The 19759-nt window shown below is 37.2% G+C and overlaps 3 protein-coding genes across 3 annotated transcripts; 2 read left to right on the top strand and 1 right to left on the bottom strand.

The window, feature by feature from the left end:
- Positions 1-148: 148 nt before the first annotated feature.
- ly97.3 (lymphocyte antigen 97, tandem duplicate 3) lies at positions 149-1905 on the bottom strand. The gene is made up of 4 exons (XM_077724575.1): positions 1803-1905; positions 1165-1220; positions 365-487; positions 149-287 (listed from the first exon to the last, which is right to left on the bottom strand). The coding sequence occupies exons 2-4, from the start codon at positions 1211-1213 to the stop codon at positions 181-183; spliced, it is 279 nt and encodes a 92-aa protein (XP_077580701.1). The 5' UTR covers positions 1214-1220; positions 1803-1905; the 3' UTR covers positions 149-180.
- Positions 1906-3092: 1187 nt separating this feature from the next.
- LOC144202166 (gamma-crystallin N-A-like) lies at positions 3093-6098 on the top strand. The gene is made up of 4 exons (XM_077725183.1): positions 3093-3205; positions 3972-4220; positions 4839-4984; positions 5811-6098. The coding sequence occupies exons 1-4, from the start codon at positions 3185-3187 to the stop codon at positions 5944-5946; spliced, it is 552 nt and encodes a 183-aa protein (XP_077581309.1). The 5' UTR covers positions 3093-3184; the 3' UTR covers positions 5947-6098.
- A 970-nt stretch (positions 6099-7068) lies between these two features.
- acvr2ba (activin A receptor type 2Ba) lies at positions 7069-17847 on the top strand. Its single transcript, XM_077724729.1, has 11 exons — positions 7069-7595; positions 9706-9922; positions 11385-11500; positions 11654-11805; positions 12579-12722; positions 12790-12933; positions 14016-14164; positions 14243-14357; positions 14907-15045; positions 15247-15377; positions 16361-17847. The coding sequence occupies exons 1-11, from the start codon at positions 7544-7546 to the stop codon at positions 16556-16558; spliced, it is 1557 nt and encodes a 518-aa protein (XP_077580855.1). The 5' UTR covers positions 7069-7543; the 3' UTR covers positions 16559-17847.
- Positions 17848-19759: the final 1912 nt, after the last annotated feature.

The raw sequence follows: 19759 nt of genomic DNA, 5'->3' as shown, positions 1-19759 counted from the left end.
AAACATAGAGAGAGAAAAAAGCACTAAAGTATTAACATACTCATCATTAAAGTCAAAAAGTATAAAGTACAAAGTCAAGTCAAAAGGAATGCATTAAGAAATATTAAAATGTAATTTAAAAAAAATAGAGTCATCTCCATTTAAAATAGTGGTGCTTTTTTGTCCATTTATTTAAATCAGTCAAGCAGTATTGCACATGTCGGTGTCGCAACACTTCATGTTGATAAAAGCGTTCAACTTGAGCATCTCGCAGTCGATCTTGGACATGCACTTCTGATAGCGGCCATCTGTGGGGAAAGAAACCAACCAGATGATTTTTAAGTTAAAAAAACGACGTACGACATCCCATCCAGACGGAACGCACGTGGTGCTCGGAGGAACTCGGCGTATGCGCAGGCATCTTTCCCGGGCGGACACGTTTCCATGGTGATATGGCACTCCTCGCCGGCCGCCGCCGGTGTGCAGCGATGGCAAGTGAGAGCTTCTCCTGAAAAAAAAATACATATATATATGTTTTTTTGGATTGAATAACTTTATTGATCCCGTATTCGGGAAATTTGGTTGTCACAGTAGCAAGAGGGTGAGAATACAGACACAGAAAAAGACATTTTAGACATAAATAGATAGTTAATAAGTAAATAAATACATGAACAAACATATAAATAAATGTGTTGCTGAAATATATATTTAAATATACATACACATATATACATATACACATACATATACATATATAAGCACATATATACATTGTTTTACATTATTTGATCAATTGCAAAGATAATTTACAAAAACATGCTTTTGATTTCAAAAATAATTGTTTAGTGTGTCAGAAAATAGGCAACTGTTTAATCTTAAAGGAGAAATAATATTTTCATTTTTCTTATCTTAATAAAAAAGATCCGTTTTCTCTCAGGAATCCAAGTAAATTTTTGGTTGTTTTTTGGGAATCAAACAAGGAATTTGGAAGACAACTTTTGATTAAAAACATGTTACTTATATTCTAGTTTGTTTCAGTGAGTTGCAGTCACGATAGCACCGCCCACTACAAAAAAAACCTGCCCTTTTGATGTTCTAAATCCAATAATAGGGTTTTAAAAAAAATCGATCAAAAAGCTAATGTGCATTGATGTTTACTCAATAGTAAATGAATGACTGGCTCACCTGCAGAAAACAGCAGCACAACGCTTAAAGCCAACGCTAACAACTTCATTGTGGTGCTGGGTCACAAAAAGCAGATGTTATTTCATATTAATATGATATGGAAGCTTCATTTAGAAGCATTTTGAGCTGAAATTCTAGAAAACAACACAATGCAAAGTCTATTTTCTGCCTAAAATAATCAAAAATGCCAATCACTCAATATGAAATCAATTCATTGCACAATGACACTATTTTTCCACTAAAATTTTCAAGCTTTTGAAATGTTTATTGTCAGATTTCAACAAAAACAATTAATATTTTACCTCTATTTTGATTGGATGGATGTGTAATCATGTTCAATCAATATTTATTTTGTAAATATTAGACAAAGCCAAGGTTTTTGACCAAAATACAACATACAGTTAAGTCAGGGGTATATAACGTACAGCTCGAGAGCCATATGTGGCTCTTTCCATGGGTGCATATGGCACTCCACTAACCTGTGATCATTATTTAGTTTTTCATTACTCATCTCATTAATATTGATTAGCAACAGCATAACAATGTTGTCAAAAGAAATCAGAGATTTATTGTGATTAAAGGGTGGTGAAATGACACAAAAAATGCACATTTTAAGTTATACAACATACAGTACATACCTTGTAGTCTTGTAGTGGGTCCAAAAACAGTCAAAGTGATGACCTGATGACTTTTCCGCCTCTTTTTATAGCCGCAGATATTTGTTCGTCCCTCCACTTTAATCCGTCCACGCCTGCCTGAACTCCAACGGAGTCCGGGTCAAAGATGGCGTATCTTCTTATGCAAGAGACGGGTGCTCGCCCTTTTTTTTGTGCAAATATGCGTCCGTCAAATTCTGCAAATGATAGATTTTGAGTGTATCGTTGGACAAAGGACATGTTCTTTGATGTCCTTTGTCCAATGATAAGAAATGTTGGTCAAAGGCGAGCCTGGTTTCGGTCTGATATGTATTGCAGTACTTTAGCTTGCAGCACTATAGTAGTTTATTTTTGCTAATATGTGCTGATGGCTCTATTTAAATAGATTAATGTGTTCTAATACATTTATTAGAGTGGCTTTAACTGGACGTTGGGTCGCCGGTCTTTTGGTCGACTGTCTTTTGGTCAACGGTCTTTTGGTAGCCAGTCTTTTGGTCGACGGTCTTTTGGTCGATGGTCTTTTGGTCGATGGTCTTTTGGTGACAGAGGGTTTACTGTTGAAACTGGCTCTCAAAATTATATTCATGAGAGAGAGAGAGAGAGAGAGAGAGAGAGAGAGAGAGAGAGAGAGAGAGAGAGAGAGAGAGAGTTGAATATCTAAGAGAGAGACTTTAATATCTAAGTACTGTTTAATATCGAAGTACATTGGACCAGGGACCAAAAGACAGGCGACCAAACGTCCGATCACGGAATAAATGGACAAACTGACATATTCAAAGATCAAAATTGATTGAATTTTGATATTTTGTGGCAAATCCTTTTGGAAAATGGACCCAAATTAAGAGTCAAGTTGTTTAATCTGATTGTTTTTGTCTAATTCTGTTTTTTTTAAACTTTGGACATGTTGTCATTTGTTTTGGGCATCCTTAAAAATGATTGTAAATAACACCAAATCCAATTTAAGAGTCAAATTAGTACCCATGGTATGAAAAAGTTTTTGTTGTATTTACCCAAAAGACTACTTTTTCTAGAAATGGCGCCCAATAGTAGTCTCCATTTGAAGTGAGTGCAGCATACTGTACTTTGACAATGATAATAAATCAGCCGGACAATGCTAACGGCCAAACAAAGGCGCCCCAGCTGGCAGAAATGTGTAGGTCCAATGTGTCCGTCCGCTTGTGAAAATAGAAAATGGCCCTATGGCTCTATTGTGAGGCAAAGTCCCATCTCAGCATTGACACAATGTCAAAGAAAAAGTGTCCACCTGGCAAAAGCACTAAACCTGCTATTGTTGAGCTTTTCTATATATCCTCGGAGCCAGGGCTTTTGGCTTTGGCTTTGGAACACTGCTACAACTTGGGAAAATGTCTCAGAGCTCAGGAAAGGTGAGTAACGCACACCTGTCAACTACACCTATATTTATATACCTTTTTTTATCATTTGACTTTTCTAGGGTATTTTTTGAACTATGTTTTTGATCATTTCACATTGTGAAATACACATTGTTTATATAATGACTTTCTAGGGCATTTTTTAACTAGTTTTTTGTAAAAGCCAAGTTTTTGATCATTTCACATTTTGTATAAGGACTTTTTAGGGCAATTTTTTAACTGTTTTTTTGTAAAAACCTTGTTTTTGATCATTTCACATTTTGTATGCGGTATGAGGACTTTTTAGACCGTTTTTTTAACTACATTTTTGGAAAAACCTTGTTTTTGAACATTTCACATAGTGAAATACATAGTGTAATTACATAGTGTAATGACTTTTTAGGGCATTTTTTTAACTACATTTTATTTGTAAAACCAATCTGGTTTTACCCATTTCGGCTCTAAACTGGATCATCTCCGGTCACTGGTAGCCAACAAAAACATCATTGTCGACTGCTGAAAATTGTCATGTTTTAAGCCTGATATCCGTCTTTTCACTATATAAATATAACGCATCAGCAAGCAATGTACCCAGACAGTCAAAATGTCAGCGTCATACAGCGACATCTACAAAATGCTGAATTTAGTCCATACTAGTTGGCCATCCCGTCCACTTTTGAGACATTTTTAGACTTTTAAGTGTGCCCTATGTGAGTAAATATGTGCCGCTTTACATTTGTACGATCGTTTTTTATCGCTCTGTCCTGCCTCCCGCTCGTAGATCGTGTTGTTCGAAGGCAAAGGCTTCACAGGCCGCAAATTGGAGGTCTGCAGCAGCTGCGACAACTTCCAGGAACGCGGCCTGGTCAACCGGGTCAACTCCGTCCGCGTGGAAAGCGGCGCCTTCGTGTGCTTCGACCACCCGGATTTCAAGGGTCAGCAGTACGTCCTGGAACGTGGCGAGTACCCGGAATTTCAGCGCTGGAGTGCCTACAATGACCACATGGGGTCCTGTCGGCCAATCAGAATGGTAAGTGAGCAAAGATGTACTGGTTTTAGAAGGTAAAGGTACCCTTAAAGCTACTTTTGGACTATTTTAGGTAGTAGGCGTGGGGCGCTCGGAACCGGTTTCCAGCCAATCACAGAGCAGGATTATTCTGTGTGTATTTTATTTGCAAATGGAGTAGGATTTTGGGGGTGCGCCAAGGCGCACTGGCTGTTTTTTATTTTGTTTTTCTCTGCAAGCAATGGAAGTTTTTGCCCAAGCCAAGGTCGTTACCAAAGTAGATAAGGGTGTTGATGTTGTCCAGCCACAGGTGTTGGTTGATTTTCCATCGCCTTGTTCGTGCCAACGGGCTTGTGGAGTATAATAAATTGCTCATTTGCATAAATAGTGCTAAGGAAGGGGCCAGTCGCTCTGCATTTATTTCTTCAGAAATGTGTTTATTATTGGTCGTGTATTGTTGTATTTTATTTTCAAGAGCTATATATATATAAATAAATGAGGTTGGCTCGGTGGAATAGTGGTTACCTGGGTTCAAATCCAGGTCAATCCACCTGTATGGAGTTTGTAGGCTTTCTATGGGGACTCTGGTTTCACTGCTAGTGAACAGTGACGGTTCATGTGTGTTTTTTCTCCTTTACGCAGCATGGTGAGCACTTCAGGCTGGAGTTGTTCGAAGGAGACAACTTTAGCGGCCAACATGTGGAGCTCACCGAAGACTGTCCCTTGCTGCAAGCCAAAGGTCTGACCAAGAGCTGCATCAAGTCTCTGAAGGTCTACGGGGATGGCGCGTAAGTATCAATTGTTAGGTTCATCAATAATTAGACTTTAATTTAAGGCCACAAATCAAAACAATTATAAGGTTATTGATTCATCCAATTGTGTAAGCAAAAACAACAGCTGTAACAATCATCGCATACCAGGTATTCAATAATAACAATTAAGGTAGTAAGTTGAAAACAACTCCAATGGAAATTAAACAAACAAGTCTCCATTCGGCAAAACAATTCCATAATAAAGTGAAAAGAGCGTCACGATTTACCACAATATGCGAGTAATCATTGTTGGATAGCTATCACGCTGCATTAGCAATTTCTAAAGCGTCCTTCCAGGTCTGCATTTAGGTAAACAGTCCTTGGAACGAGGACTTGGTGACATGTTATGATCTGTCTGTGTTTTCAGATCAAAAATCATTTTGTAAAATCTATAAATATATTTTAAAAAAGCTAAAATAAACATTGTTTTAAATCTATAAAAAAACGGAATATTCAGGGCATTTCATCCAGTTCTTTTAATCCATTTATTAAAAAAATCTAAATATAATGTATATTAAATTTCCTGATTTACCCCCTTTTAATTCAATAATTATAATTTTTTAATCCATTTTTTTCCGTGTTTTAGTTCAAAAATCATTTTGTAAAATCTAAAAATATATTTAAAAATGTTAAAATAAACCTTGTTTTAGATCTATAAAAAAACTGAATATTCAGGGCTTTTATCCAGTTCTTTTAATCCATTTGCAAAAGAAAAATCTAAAAATTCTATCTAAAATTGTCCGGCCCACATGAAATGGAGTCTGACACTCTTGGCTTAACCCAATCTCCGTTTTTTTTGTAGCTGGGTGCTGTATGAGGAGCCCAACTATCGCGGTCGTATGTACATGGTGGAGAGAGGAAACTTCAGCAGCCACACCGAGTGGCAGGCGGACAACCCCAAGATCCAGTCCGTTCGCAGGGTGGCCAACTACTTCTAAAATGCCATCCGGGTTCACTTCTCAAGCATTTGGCAGGAAAACAGGAACATGAAAGGCTGAAGACAAGCACGACAACTAGCCGCTTCACTTTTGTAACGTCTTATTGAAAGCCACCAATAAATTCCATGGATCCTATGACCTTTTCCTACTTACATATTGTGGAGTGTTATTTTTTTTAAACCATAGATTTTGTAATGACTCATTGGCTGCTATTGATGATGCCAGACATTTAATCAATTGGAACTCGGAAGATGACATTTGTTTGATTAAAGGGACATCATTAGTATAAGATCCATCATATTTATGAGGAATATTAAAGAAAATTGTATTCCCATCTGAAAAACACCTATATATATATATATATATATATATATATATATATATATATATATATATATATATATATATATATATATATATATATATATATATATATATATATATATATATATATATATATATATATATATATATATATATATATATATATATATATATATATATATATATATATATATATATATATATATATATATATATATATATATATATATATATATATATATATATATATATATATATATATATATTTTTTTTTTTTCTGCTATCTTTACCTGGAATAAACACCACTGACTAAAGAAATGTGGCAGGGATTTTTTACTTCCCAAAGGGAACTTTGTCGCCTCCTGGTGGCGTTGAGTAATATTCAGCAAAACAATCCGACAGAGACACTATCATTTTTCTATCTATCACTGACATTGGGGAACTATGTACTGACATGGATGTATTGTTTCTGTGAGAATTAATCCTGTTTTACGTGGAAAAAATGCATATTATTAATTAGGCCAACAGTACACGTTCAATGGTTGTTTGTGTATAAAATTAGAGTTTAATAATTTAAAAAATAAAGGAAATTACGCAATTTGATCCCAGTAATCCAAGGACAACGAGCGAGTACTATTTAAAAACCTTAATCCTCAGGGGGGTTTCCAAATCCAAATCTCACTTGGTCGTTGGAATACAGCCAAAATAATAATGAGCAATAGTCATTTATTTATTGCGCGTGTGAAATGATGGTGTTTTTCGGCGAATTTGCCCGAGTGGTGTTGAGGTCACTTCGGCTGTGGCTGCCTGAATTCCCCCCTTTGTGTTTACACATCCGGGTATTTTGCAGCAGCTCACAGCCCCCGCTCCCCATTCCGAAGCCATTTTGGAGACACATCACAGTAACATGCACGTAAACCCCGGGCGACCTCGCGACGCACGCCAACCGCAACCCTCCCTCACTGCCGGAAAGAACTATCAACATTCGCCTTTTCCTTTCGCCATCTTTTATTTTTATTTTTTTAAAACCATGCGGGAATAGGCGAGTCAGCTGGCGGACCGAATAATCTGCCCCCTCTGTCTTTTCTTCTCGGTGGTGGTGGTGGTGGTTGGTGGTGTGGCGGCGGTGGCGGCGGTGCATACGAGCCGCGGAAGGCTTTAAGCTAGGAGGGGGGCCCTGTGGTCGCTTTGACTTCGCCGTGGCTAAAAAGTGGATGTGCGGGACGGAACCAAAACGGTGGATCTCCGTGCTGGAGCTTTTTAAGGACAGATCATGTCTTTCTCATGGCTGACTTGTTCACTTCTGCTGGGAACTTTATGCGCAGGTAAGCGGCCGCGCCGGGCTAGCTTCCAGCATAGATATATTCACCTATTCTAGTGGTTATTTAAACTTTCTTCACATGTACGCGTGTCGTCTGCGTGTGTAATATGTTTTATTTTTTTATTTTTTTTTTTTGTGAGTGAAATGTTGAAGTTGAAAAGGTTTATTTAAAGAAAAAAATGGTCGAAAGTGCGGATGATCACAAAAGGTGCTACGTGCTAAAACTGTTGCGTTCAATGCCTTTTGTGAGCCTGGGGCAGGAATAGAAAGCAGCAGCTGCAGTAATATCCCGAAACATTATATGCTTTAGGGTAGTCTTACTTAACAACAACACAAAACGAAATATTTTTTCTTTTGTTGGAAAAAATCACATTTAAAAGCCAATCAATATATTGGAACAGACAATAGATCAACAAAGTGAAATTGCACAAGGGTGCTGAGTTTGTCCTCCCCCCACAGGTTTCAATAATGTGACTCCACAACGTGGGTTTGCTCTCTGACCTTCTTTATTATTTTGGAACATACGGCCTCCTCCCCCCTTGCCTCCCCCTTTAGAGTGACAATAAAATGTCTCCACAGCTGCCCCCTTAAATATATGCGTCTGCCTTGGTCTGTGTATATGTAATTGAGTGCCACACACCCATTTTTCCCCTTCTTATGCTTCATAGATTAATGTTTCAGTAAGCCGCTTCCTCCAGAATCCGTGTTGTTGTGGGTTAAAACCTCCCTAAGTGACAGAAGGAAGCGGGGAGGGATGCATTTAAGGGGGGGGGGGGGGGGGGTGTCGTAGTAAAAGTCCGTCCGTATCACGTGAGCAACAATATGAGATGAATAGAGCATCAATGTGTATTTTTAAACTTGTTTTTTTTAACGTAGTATTGTGAAATATGATATTCCATTGTTTCCTGTCGGACATCTAAATGTGTGTGTAGTGGGGGCCAAAATGGGGGAGGGGCGCTTCCTCTATGAAGGGGGTTTAAAGAGACAGGCAGTATTTTTTTGGGTGTACCTGTTAACAAAGATACTTCTACTACTTTGGATTTTGTGTTCCCATTTTGTCCTGGAATAACCGAATATGTATTTTATTCTTCTATTTTATAGAGTAATTATTTTTATTTTTAATTATCTGGTTAAGCAAATATTTGCATATTTTGGACATGACAGTTAGCAAAAATGCTACATAAGGTTAAATTTGCCTGAAACTGTGACAAATGGTCTTGAAAAATGTGAAATTTGCAGAAATTTAAAACAATAATGGTGACATTTTTACTACAAAATAAAATCTATAATATCTATAGGGTGATAAGCAGCACAAAAATTGGGGCAACATTTTTTTGACCAAAACACACAAATTAACAGTACAATTTGGGGTCAATTTGAGCCTAATGGTGAACTTTGGATGACCTAATGAATAATTTGTAATAACTGCAAACAAAGCAAGAATAAAATAGATATCCTAAATTCCACCCGATATCAGTCATCAGATACTCCGCAGATCAAACTGTTTGTGTATAAACAATCTGAACACAGTACTTCAATTTAAGTGAACTAAAAAAACAAAAAACTGCATAATTGACAGTCCTAGCCCAGAGGTATAGATAGATGAACAATGCAAACAGCATGTACGGGAAAATTTCTACTCGTGGGGATAATCCCTTGTCGTTTGTTTATCTGTGGAAGCTTCTGGCTTGCTTCTCTTATGTTTTGTTACACGGCTAATTAAAAGTCTTAAATCAGATAAAAACTACGGCCCGCGGGCCACATACGGCCCGGTTGGGCTTTTTAATCCGGCCTGCCGACATTGTCGAAATAAGTTTTTAAAAAAAAAAAATCCCCAAGATGGCGCCGTCATGCGGAAGCCAGTGGCAGTAGCTCTGTCTACTCATATTTTTTTCGTGTTTTACAGCCCATCTATATTTTTTTAAATGACATTTTAAGATTTCTTAATACATTCCTTTACTTACTTCACTTTGTACTTTATACTTTTTACTTTCATGATGAGTGATGAGTATGTTAATACTTGAGTCCTTTATTTCTCTTTATGTTTCATATGTACTGTTAACGAATGCACTTTTTTATATGTATCGTATCTTGTGCTGACTTATATCTTGCAGGGTACAGTGTGGGCGAGGCGGAAACACGCGAGTGTGTGTTCTATAATGACAATTGGCGGGCGGAGAAGACCAACCAGAGCGGCTTTGAGCGCTGCGACGACAAGGACAAAGACAAAGACAAGCGGCTACACTGCTACGCCTCCTGGCTCAACTCCTCAGGGACCATCAAGCTGGTAAAGAAAGGATGCTGGCTGGACGACTTCAACTGTTACGACAGGTGAGCCAACGCTACAAAGTTGACAAAACAGATAAAAGTGGACAAATTGACTTTTCTCATCTTACGCTGCCATGCAATGTTCCCTCTAATTTTTCGTTGGTCTGGGTTTTTATAGATCTAAAACAATGTTTATTTGAGCTTATTTTTTTTAGTAAGGGAAAAATCATTTTTTTAGTCATTACGTATAGAATGATTTTTGAACTAAAAACTGAAAAATATGATTAAAAAATGACAATTATTGATTTAAAAGTGTGAAAATCAGGAAATATAATATACATCTATATCTGTCATTTGAATTTGATCCTAAAACAGAAAGTCAGCACTCATGATTGACTTTCCCGGGCCACACAAAATGATGCGGCGGCCCAGATTTGGCCCCCGCGCCGCCACTTTGACACCTGTGGAGTAAGGGGAATCCATACCAAAAAAAATCATCCCTAAACACATAACCAATGTTGTACCGCTAGCCCTGATGGGAAATCCCTGCGAGTTATGGTATGGTATGTTTTTATGTCCATAAAATCTCAGCATACGGAAAAATCCATCCATGTCTAATTGCGAAGTGACCCCGATAAATTGAAACCCAGATTCTGCAAACAGTTTTCATGTCGCTTCAGCATGTTCTCCCGCTCTCGCTGCATACATTATGCAACAGTGAATAATTTAAAGCTGTCGTATTCTTTGGACAACATGTCCTTGTATGCCTGTGTGCATTGTGACTATGTGTTTTAGACACACGCCATTGGACAGAAATCGCATTTACCAAGCTGCATAGACTGAGCAGATCTGCTTGCTACAATTGCTGCATTTTGGATCAATAGGAGTAGACTTGGGAAATGTGCCTCTGCATTCAAATTGGCTACCACTGTTTCCTCAATGGAGAATATGTGGCGTTATAAAAAACATTTGCTTTTTACCCCAAGATGGCGCCGTCACGCAGAAGCCAGGGGCAGTAGCTGTGTCCACTCTTATTTGTTTTTCGTGTTTTACAGCCACTCTATCTTTTTTTAAATGACATTTTTATATCTCTTAATACATTCCTTTACGTACTTTACTTTGTACTTTATACTTTTTACTTTAATGAGTGAGTATGTTAATACTTTATTCCTTTTTTTCTCTTTATGTTTCATATGTACTGTTAACGGATGCACTTTTTTATATGTATCGTATCTTTTGTGCTGACCCCGCCCATCTGTCAAATTTTTCAAAAGTTTGCCCACCCCTGCCCTAGTCCTTTAATTTTGGGTTGCCCAATAGTTACTGTGTAGCATAACAAGCTAACATTTTGCTTCAAAGCCCCTTCTTGTCCAACCCTATAATACAAATGAACAATGCGTCTTAAAAGAAAGTTGAAGAAACAGCATATTTCTTTTCTCTTCAGTATGCATTGACCTCCATTATAAATAGCTTTGCTACATTCCTAAAGCAGGTGTGTTTTATGTGTTTCATCCATTGGTTTCAGGCAAGAGTGCGTCTCTATGGACGAGAACCCTCAGGTTTTCTTTTGCTGCTGCGAGGGCAACTACTGCAACGAGCGTTTCACCCACCTTCCCGACTTGATCGGCATTGGAAACCGAGGTGAGGGTCAAAGCTTTCCAAAAATAGCTCTCGCCACGACGGGATGGAGATTTTCTTATTGTTCCTCTTGTAGTTAGAATAAGACTATGTGCAATATATTCTGTGTTATGGAAATACGGACAAGGATAAGGATTTTCTTTCCTTTGTGAATAGTGAAAATCCGCCCTCCGCCCCGAGTGCCATCCATGCTGAATGTGCTGGTCTACTCCCTTCTGCCACTTTGTGTGCTCTCCCTGGCAATCATCTTGGCCTTGTGGATGTACCGTCACCGCAAGCCCCCCTACGGCCATGTGGACCTAAGCGAGGTAAAACTTAGGGCCAATCTACTTCATACCATGATACTACTGTCATCGAAAATGACTTGGTTAGCAATTTTTTCGGTGCTTGGACGTTTGGTCGCCAGTCTTTTGGTCACCGGTCTTTTGGTGACAGAGTTTACCGTTGAAACCACCTCTCAAAATTATATTCATGAGAGAGAGTTTAATATCTCAGTACTGTTGAAAACAGTAGATATTTATATATTAAACTCTCCCATGAATATAATTTTGAGAGCTGGTTTCAACAGTACTTAGATATTAAACAGTACTTAGATATTAAACAGTACTTAGATATTAAACAGTACTTAGATATTAAACACTACTTAGATATTAAACTGTACTTAGATATTAAACTGTACTGATATTAAACAGTACTTAGATATTAAACAGTACTTAGATATTAAACAGTACTGATATTAAACAGTACTGATATTAAACAGTACTGATATTAAACAGTACTTGGATATTAAACAGTACTTAGATATTAAACACTACTTAAATATTAAACACTACTTAAATATTAAACACTACTTGGATATTAAACAGTACTTGGATATTAAACAGTACTTGGATTTTAAACAGTACTTGTATATTAAACAGTACTTGGATTTTAAACAGTACTTGTATATTAAACAGTACTTAGATATTAAACCCTCTCTTACTAGCGACCAAACGTCCGGTCACGCTATTTTCATCCTCAAAATTCCACTCTGAGATGTTCATTGTCAAAAATGTATAAAAACCAAGTGTTTTTATTTCAGGACCCTGGGGCCACCCCTCCATCTCCCATGGTTGGCCTCAAACCCTTGCAGCTGCTGGAAATCAAAGCCAGAGGGCGATTTGGTTGCGTTTGGAAAGCACAGCTCATGAGCGAATATGTTGCAGTCAAGGTTTTCCCCGTGCAGGTGATTAACGCTGACAGTCTATTTTAACCCGAGCAACCACTAAAATTACACCCATGCGGTCTTTTAGGATAAGCAGTCGTGGCAAAACGAGCGAGACATCTTCCTGACGCCGGGAATTCGCCACGAGAACATCCTACGCTACATCGCCGCCGAGAAGCACGGCAGCAACCTGGAAACGGAACTATGGCTCATCACCGAGTTCCACGAGAGAGTGAGTATCCACATATTTTTTCTTTGCCGACTATATATATAAGCCCCTTCTGACCCACTGTGTTTTTCCAATATTGTCCCAGGCCTTTTGTTTACCTCTGCAAAAGGGCATTGCTGTTTTTATTAAGACCGTATTTTTATTAGACGGCTGCTAGGCTATATTATGGGCTTTTTTTTTGGTCTTCTGCTGAGCCTATAGATTGATCCGTGTTTAATTACTGGCTCTGTGCACAGTCATGCTCTAGACTTGTGGATTTTTATGTTGGGAGTCGCCATGATGGCTTGAGATTTAAATATATTAACTTAAGTTTTAACCCAGCGGTCTTAAAAAAACTTTAACCTTTAATTTTCCTAAAAGCGTGGCACTTTGGGGGGGAAATACATTTTTGTTGACGTTACGGATTCCTCTAGTCCACAGGTGTCAAAGTGGCGGCCTGGGGGCCAAATCTGGCCCGCCGCATCATTTTGTGCGGCCAGGGAAGTAAATGATGAGTGCCGAATTTCTGTTTTAGGATCAAATTCAAATGATAGATATAGATGTATATTATATTTCCTGATTTTCCCCCTTTTAAAACAGTCATTGTCATTTTTTAATCCATTTTTTCTGTTTTTAGTTAAAAAAATCATTTTATAAAATCTAAAAATATATTTAAAAAAAACTAAAATAAACATTGTTTTAGATCTATAAAAAACTGAACATTCAGGGATTTTAATCCAGTTCTATTAATCCATATATTTTAAAAAATCATGATTTTTTTCCCCTTTTAAATCAATAATTGTCATTTTTTAATCATTTTTTACTGTGTTTTGGTTCAAAAATCATTTTTAAAAATATATTTAAAATAAGCTAAAATAAACATTGTCTTAGATCTATAAAAAACTGAACATCCAGGGCTTTTAATCCAGTTCTTTTAATCCATTTATTAAAAATAGTCAAAATATTATATCTAAAATTCCCACATGAAATCGAGTTGACATTAACGTGGTCCTGGAACCAACCCGAGTCCGACAGCCCTGCCCTAGGTCTAAAGAATTTTTAAAAATTCAATTCAATTAATAAATTCCTTAATTTTTGTGTTTCAGGGTTCACTTACTGACCACCTGAAGGGCAACACTGTGACCTGGAGCGAGCTGTGCCTCATAGCAGAGACCATGTCCCGCGGCTTAGCTTATCTCCATGAGGACATTCCGAGCAGCAAGGGAGAAGAGCCCAAACCCACCATTGCACACAGGTAAGCGAATGCTCAAGAGGAGTTGTTGCCAAGCGTGTGGCCAAGAGTCAAAACTGGCAAGCATTTCTTTCTCAACAGGGATTTCAAGAGCAAGAATGTCATGCTACGACACGACCTGATTGCAATCATCGGAGATTTTGGTCTCGCTGTTCGCTTTGAACCGGGAAAACCTCCAGGAGACACTCATGGACAGGTAAAAAAGAATGAAAAAAATATTTCTAAACTTTATTTTTAAGCAAAGTTTATTTTTGAGGTTTTTCTTATGAAGGGAAAGTGTCTTTTATGCATTTATCTTTCCATTTCATAAGGAAACATGATTTCGTTTTTTGAATGATGTTCAATATTCAAGTGGAAAACAGAAAATATTTTACATATTTATTTTTATATGATTTTTTAACTATAAACACAAAAAGGAAAAAAAAATTGAAAATAATGGCAATTATGGATTTAAAAAGAGGAAAATCAGGAAATATATACCATATATACTATAAATAAAACTATATTTTTTTCATTTCAATTTGATCCTAAAACAATGATTACATTTTTCTCGGGCCGCACAAAAGGATGCAGCGGACCAGATTTGGCCCCGAGCCGTCACTTTGACACCTGTGTTTTAAAGAATTCTGTTTACTATTTAAAATGGCATAAAAATATCTTTTTTTGCCTGAAAAATTGACCTATTTATTTATTTCTGACATTTTACGAGGTTCAAAAAATGTGCACCCTTATGTGATTCCACCAGGTGGGTACACGACGCTACATGGCTCCCGAAGTGCTGGAAGGAGCCATCAATTTTCAACGGGACTCCTTCCTGAGGATTGACATGTACGCAATGGGTCTGGTATTGTGGGAACTGGTGACTCGCTGCAATGAGACGGATGGTAAGTTCAGCCTGAAGGCAACTTTCCATATATTAACTCACCCGGGGCCATTGGCAGCGATTTAGATGCCCAATCCGTATTTTCCGACTATACGCCGCATCATATTTAAAGGCGCAGTGTCAGTAACAAGTGCTATTTCTGCATTTTACACACATTTGGACAATGTCGGATTAAAATGTCTAATGTTTTTTTCCACCTCAGGTACCGTGGGCGAGTACCTACTGCCGTTTGAGGATGAAATTGGGCAGCATCCGACCCTGGAGGATTTGCAAGACGTGGTCGTGCACAAGAAGATGCGTCCAGTCATAAAGGACTCGTGGTTAAAACATCCTGTGAGTTCTTTTTTTTTTCTTTCTAAGTAAAAAACGCATGGCAGACAGCAATTTCTGATGGGAATTACTCATAACCAGACATTTGGTCGCCGGTCTTTTGGTAACAGAGAGTTTACTGTTGAAACCAGCTCTCAAAATTATATTCATGAGAGAGAGAGTTTAATATCTAAAAGAGAGTTTAATATCTAAGAGAGAGAGTTTAATAACAAAGTACTGTTTAATATCTAAGTACTGTTTAATATCTAAGTACTGTTTAATATTGAAGTACTGTTTAATATTGAAGTACTGTTTAATATCTAAGTACTGTTTAATATCAAAGTACTGTTTAATATCAAAGTACTTTTTAATATCAAAGTACTGTTTAATATCTAAGTACTGTTGAAACCAGCTCTCAAAATTCTATTCATGAGAGAGTTTAATATCTAAATATCTACTGTTTTCATCAGTACTTAAATATTAAACAGTACTTCGATATTAAACAGTACTTAGATATTAAACAGTACTTAGATATTAAACAGTACTTAGATATTAAACAGTACTTAGATATTAAACAGTACTTTGTTATTAAACAGTACTTGGATATTAAACACTACTTAGATATTAAACAGTACTTAGATATTAAACAGTACTTAGATATTAAACAGTACTTAGATATTAAACAGTACTTAGATATTAAACAGTACTTAGATATTAAACAGTACTTCGATATTAAACAGTACTTCGATATTAAACAGTACTTCGATATTAAACAGTACTTCGATATTAAACAGTACTTCGATATTAAACAGTACTTAGATATTAAACGGTACTTAGATATTAAACAGTACTTAGATATTAAACAGTACTTCGATATTAAACAGTACTTTGATATTTAACTCTCTCTCTCTTAGATAATGAACTCTCTCATGAATATAATATATATATGTATATATATCAAAAAATGGAGAGGCAAAATATTTCAACCTATAATGTTCCCCCTACAGGGTTTAAGCCAACTCTGCGAGACCATCGAGGAATGCTGGGACCACGACGCCGAGGCCCGCCTCTCGGCCGGCTGCGTGGAGGAACGCATCGGTCAGATCGCCAGGACCATCGGCGGCACTACCTCAGACGGGGGCCCCGTGTCCATCGTCACGTCGCTCACAAACGAGGACCTACCTCCCAAAGAGTCCAGTACCTGAACACAGGGCAGTTCTCCTGACATTTTTTTTATTCATTTTTTCATTTTTTTTTTTCTTCAACCCAAACTCAGTGGATTTCGGTGAATATTTAATAACATGGAGCTGCTATTTTACCACCCCCTCCCACACCCCCAAGTACCGGTATTTTTATTTTCTGGGGGTGCCGGATCTTAGGAACACATCACTCTGCTGTAGTATGGACGTAGTATATAAGCTATGCCACAGGCAACACTAAAATTACATCATTACCTCATGGCTTTTTATTTTTTTTTAATTTTTTCCTTAATTACCTCATGATTTTTGTATTTTTTTAATATTTTTGAAACTTGTTCCCCCTCCTCCTCCAATTTGCTCCGCCCTCTCGAATGAACTTTTAGCTCAAAAACCTTTTGGAGGATTTTGAGACTGTTAATGCGAAAAATAGGTTCATCTTCCTCAGGGGCTTAAACTTCTCTGATTTTTAACACAAAAAAACTCTTCAATATGTGCTCCCCGGAATTTTTTTAACCTGTGAATGCCTCCCTCAAAATAGAAAAAAGGAAAAGTTAGGAAAAATAAGCAAACGTACAGTATATATATAAATGAAAAAATATATATGACTATATAGATCTATAGATATGAGGACAGTGCTGGACTTGATGGAGATTATAGGGACACCATGTGGTCCCACGGGGAACTACTACCTCTCAGGTATCCAATAGGCTTCTTTTTAATTTTTTTATTATTTTTTTGGGCAAGGAGGGAGCATGTCAAAGTGGACATCTTCCCCCATTTTTTTGTGATGATGTTTATTCATTGTCATTGTTGAAATTGTAGACTTACTCCTTTAGCCAGTGCCGGTGGGCATTGACCAATGCTGTCTGGAGTCGTAATGTTACACATTCTTGATTTTTTTTAAACAATATTTTAGTGTGTGTGGATGTGATTGGATGATATATGCAGTTATGCACAAAAAGATTTATACCCTGGCTTAAATGGAATGGATTTATATTGGAGATAACGTCTATTAGAACTGATTCCAGTCATGAAATCAGAATTTTTAAGTACACTAAGTATATATTATTAGATATTAAACAGTACTTTTCATTTTGATCTCCACCAAGGGAAAAAATATTGAAAAAAAATATGCCGAAATGCTAAAACAAAGCAGACAGGATTTTTTTTGTCACAAATCGTCAAAATCAACGTAGTTTAATACAATGCGGTGGTCAGTGAAAGTTACTCTAGTTTTTATCTGCTAGTATAGACAGTTTGGTGCAAGAATGGTCTATGTCCAAATTTATTTTGTATTTTTTACTATTTGAGAGCCGGCAACAACACTCTGCCGCCTCCATTTTTGTCATTTTGCAAAAGTTTGACTGAACTTGGAAGGCTTTTGGTGCAATAGTGATCTAAGTCCAAGTGCTGGTCAACTCTTGTTAGTGCTATGTAATGTAAACAAGGATTTGTTTTTATTTGTGAGCTGGCAATAACACTCTGCCAACTCCATTTTTTTTGTCATTTTGGAAGAGCGCAATTCAACTTGGAAGGCTTTTGTGCAATAGTGATCTAAATCCAATTGCCTGTCAACTCTTGGGCTAGTGCCAAGTAATGTAAAATATGATTTTTTTGTTTATTAGAGCTGGCGACAACATTGTCACCTCCATTTTTGTCATTTGGCAAGATTGCAATTCAACTTGGAAGACTTTGGTGCAATAGTGATCTAAATCCAGATCCTCATCAACTCTTCTCATTACTACCAAGTGTAATAGCTCCTAAACTTTGGACTCTATTTGTCACTTAATAGCAATGTTCCCTCTAATTTTTCATGTAAAACATGCTGTAAAACATGAAAAACATAAGAGTGGACATAGATACTGCCACTAGCTGCCATTTAAACGGCGCCATCATGGGGAAAGGAGTAAAAAAAAACGTTTGGATTTTATTTACTGCGCGCCATATGATAGCTGCTGCGCAAAGAAGACGATAGTAGTGCGCAAATTGCTAAATTTCCTTCAAATTCCCATATAAGCAGTATATAAGGGTATAAACCGTTTTGTGCTTGAATGTGTGTGTTTTAATGTAAGACCAGCGGGCAGGCCGCCATACTTGAGTACAAGCAACATGTCCGTTTGTGGGTTTTTCTTTTCAAAAGTGTCGGATTTGCTCGCTTGGTCAAGTTAGCCGGCCGGCCGTTTGTCCTCAGATACCTCAGTCGTCCACGTACGTGACGGCGGGAAAAAAAACGGTTGCCTTTTTGTTTTTCGTCTCTCAACGATGCAATGCCAATGCAGTCGCAGTTTTGGCCGCCGTGTACGTACCGTCATAAAAACCACACGAGTACCATACATTATTGAATGTCTGTTTTTTATGCTGCTCTGACTATTCCAGGACTCTCAAGGATTTGTATTTGTAGTGCGTTTTAGAACCATCGGTGACATGACGTGAGGCTAGAAATTTTGTTCATGTTTTTTTGTGGGTGTGTTTGATGATGATGATGATGAAGGGGTGAGCCCTCAAGCTGCTTCCTCTCCTCCGAGACTGACCTCAGATATTCTGAACAATTACCTCAGGCTTTTTTTCTACATGTACATGGATTTATTTGTGTTTTTATGGTGTATTTTGATTGTGTATTTCATTTTGTTTTTTAAAGAAAAATACTCGAGTACAGATGGTTTATTGTTGTTGTCAGATGGGCCTCTTTTGTCTTTTGAGATTAATTTTTTTAAAGATTTTTTTTTTAAAAACATACCCCTAAGCATTTGTCACATTGTTCACACACAAAAAAAGTACAAAAAAATATCGGAAAGACGCTGATTGTTGTAAATAGCTCGGGACACACTGGTTTTTGAACAAAAAAATGGATTTTTAAGATGTATACACAGTTAAAGCAGTTGAAGGGGTGGATTTTAGCTGGAAAGTGGCGTTTATTGTGCATATTTTTGACAAAACCCATTTTTTTTAGGATTGTAATCCAAAATTTGATCAATTTTTGAATGAAATTTATTTTTCACTTAAAAAAGTTCAGACTAGTACTATTTTTTGGTTCGAAAGTAAATAATTACACCAGATTTATGAAGGTTCGGTGTCAATTTTCTCTAAAAAACTGACATTTTAGTCACTGCATTGTTAAAAATAAATCAAAAAATGTCAAATTTGAGATATAAATTCTAAAATGGAATAAAAAGGAAGCTTTTTTTGCTCCACTTTTCCCTCAAAGTA

This window comes from Stigmatopora nigra, chromosome 9, assembly GCF_051989575.1.
Source record: "Stigmatopora nigra isolate UIUO_SnigA chromosome 9, RoL_Snig_1.1, whole genome shotgun sequence".
Classification (NCBI taxonomy): domain Eukaryota; kingdom Metazoa; phylum Chordata; class Actinopteri; order Syngnathiformes; family Syngnathidae; genus Stigmatopora; species Stigmatopora nigra.
Note: the sequence above shows the minus strand (reverse complement) of the source record. Positions and strands in the feature narration are given on the sequence as shown.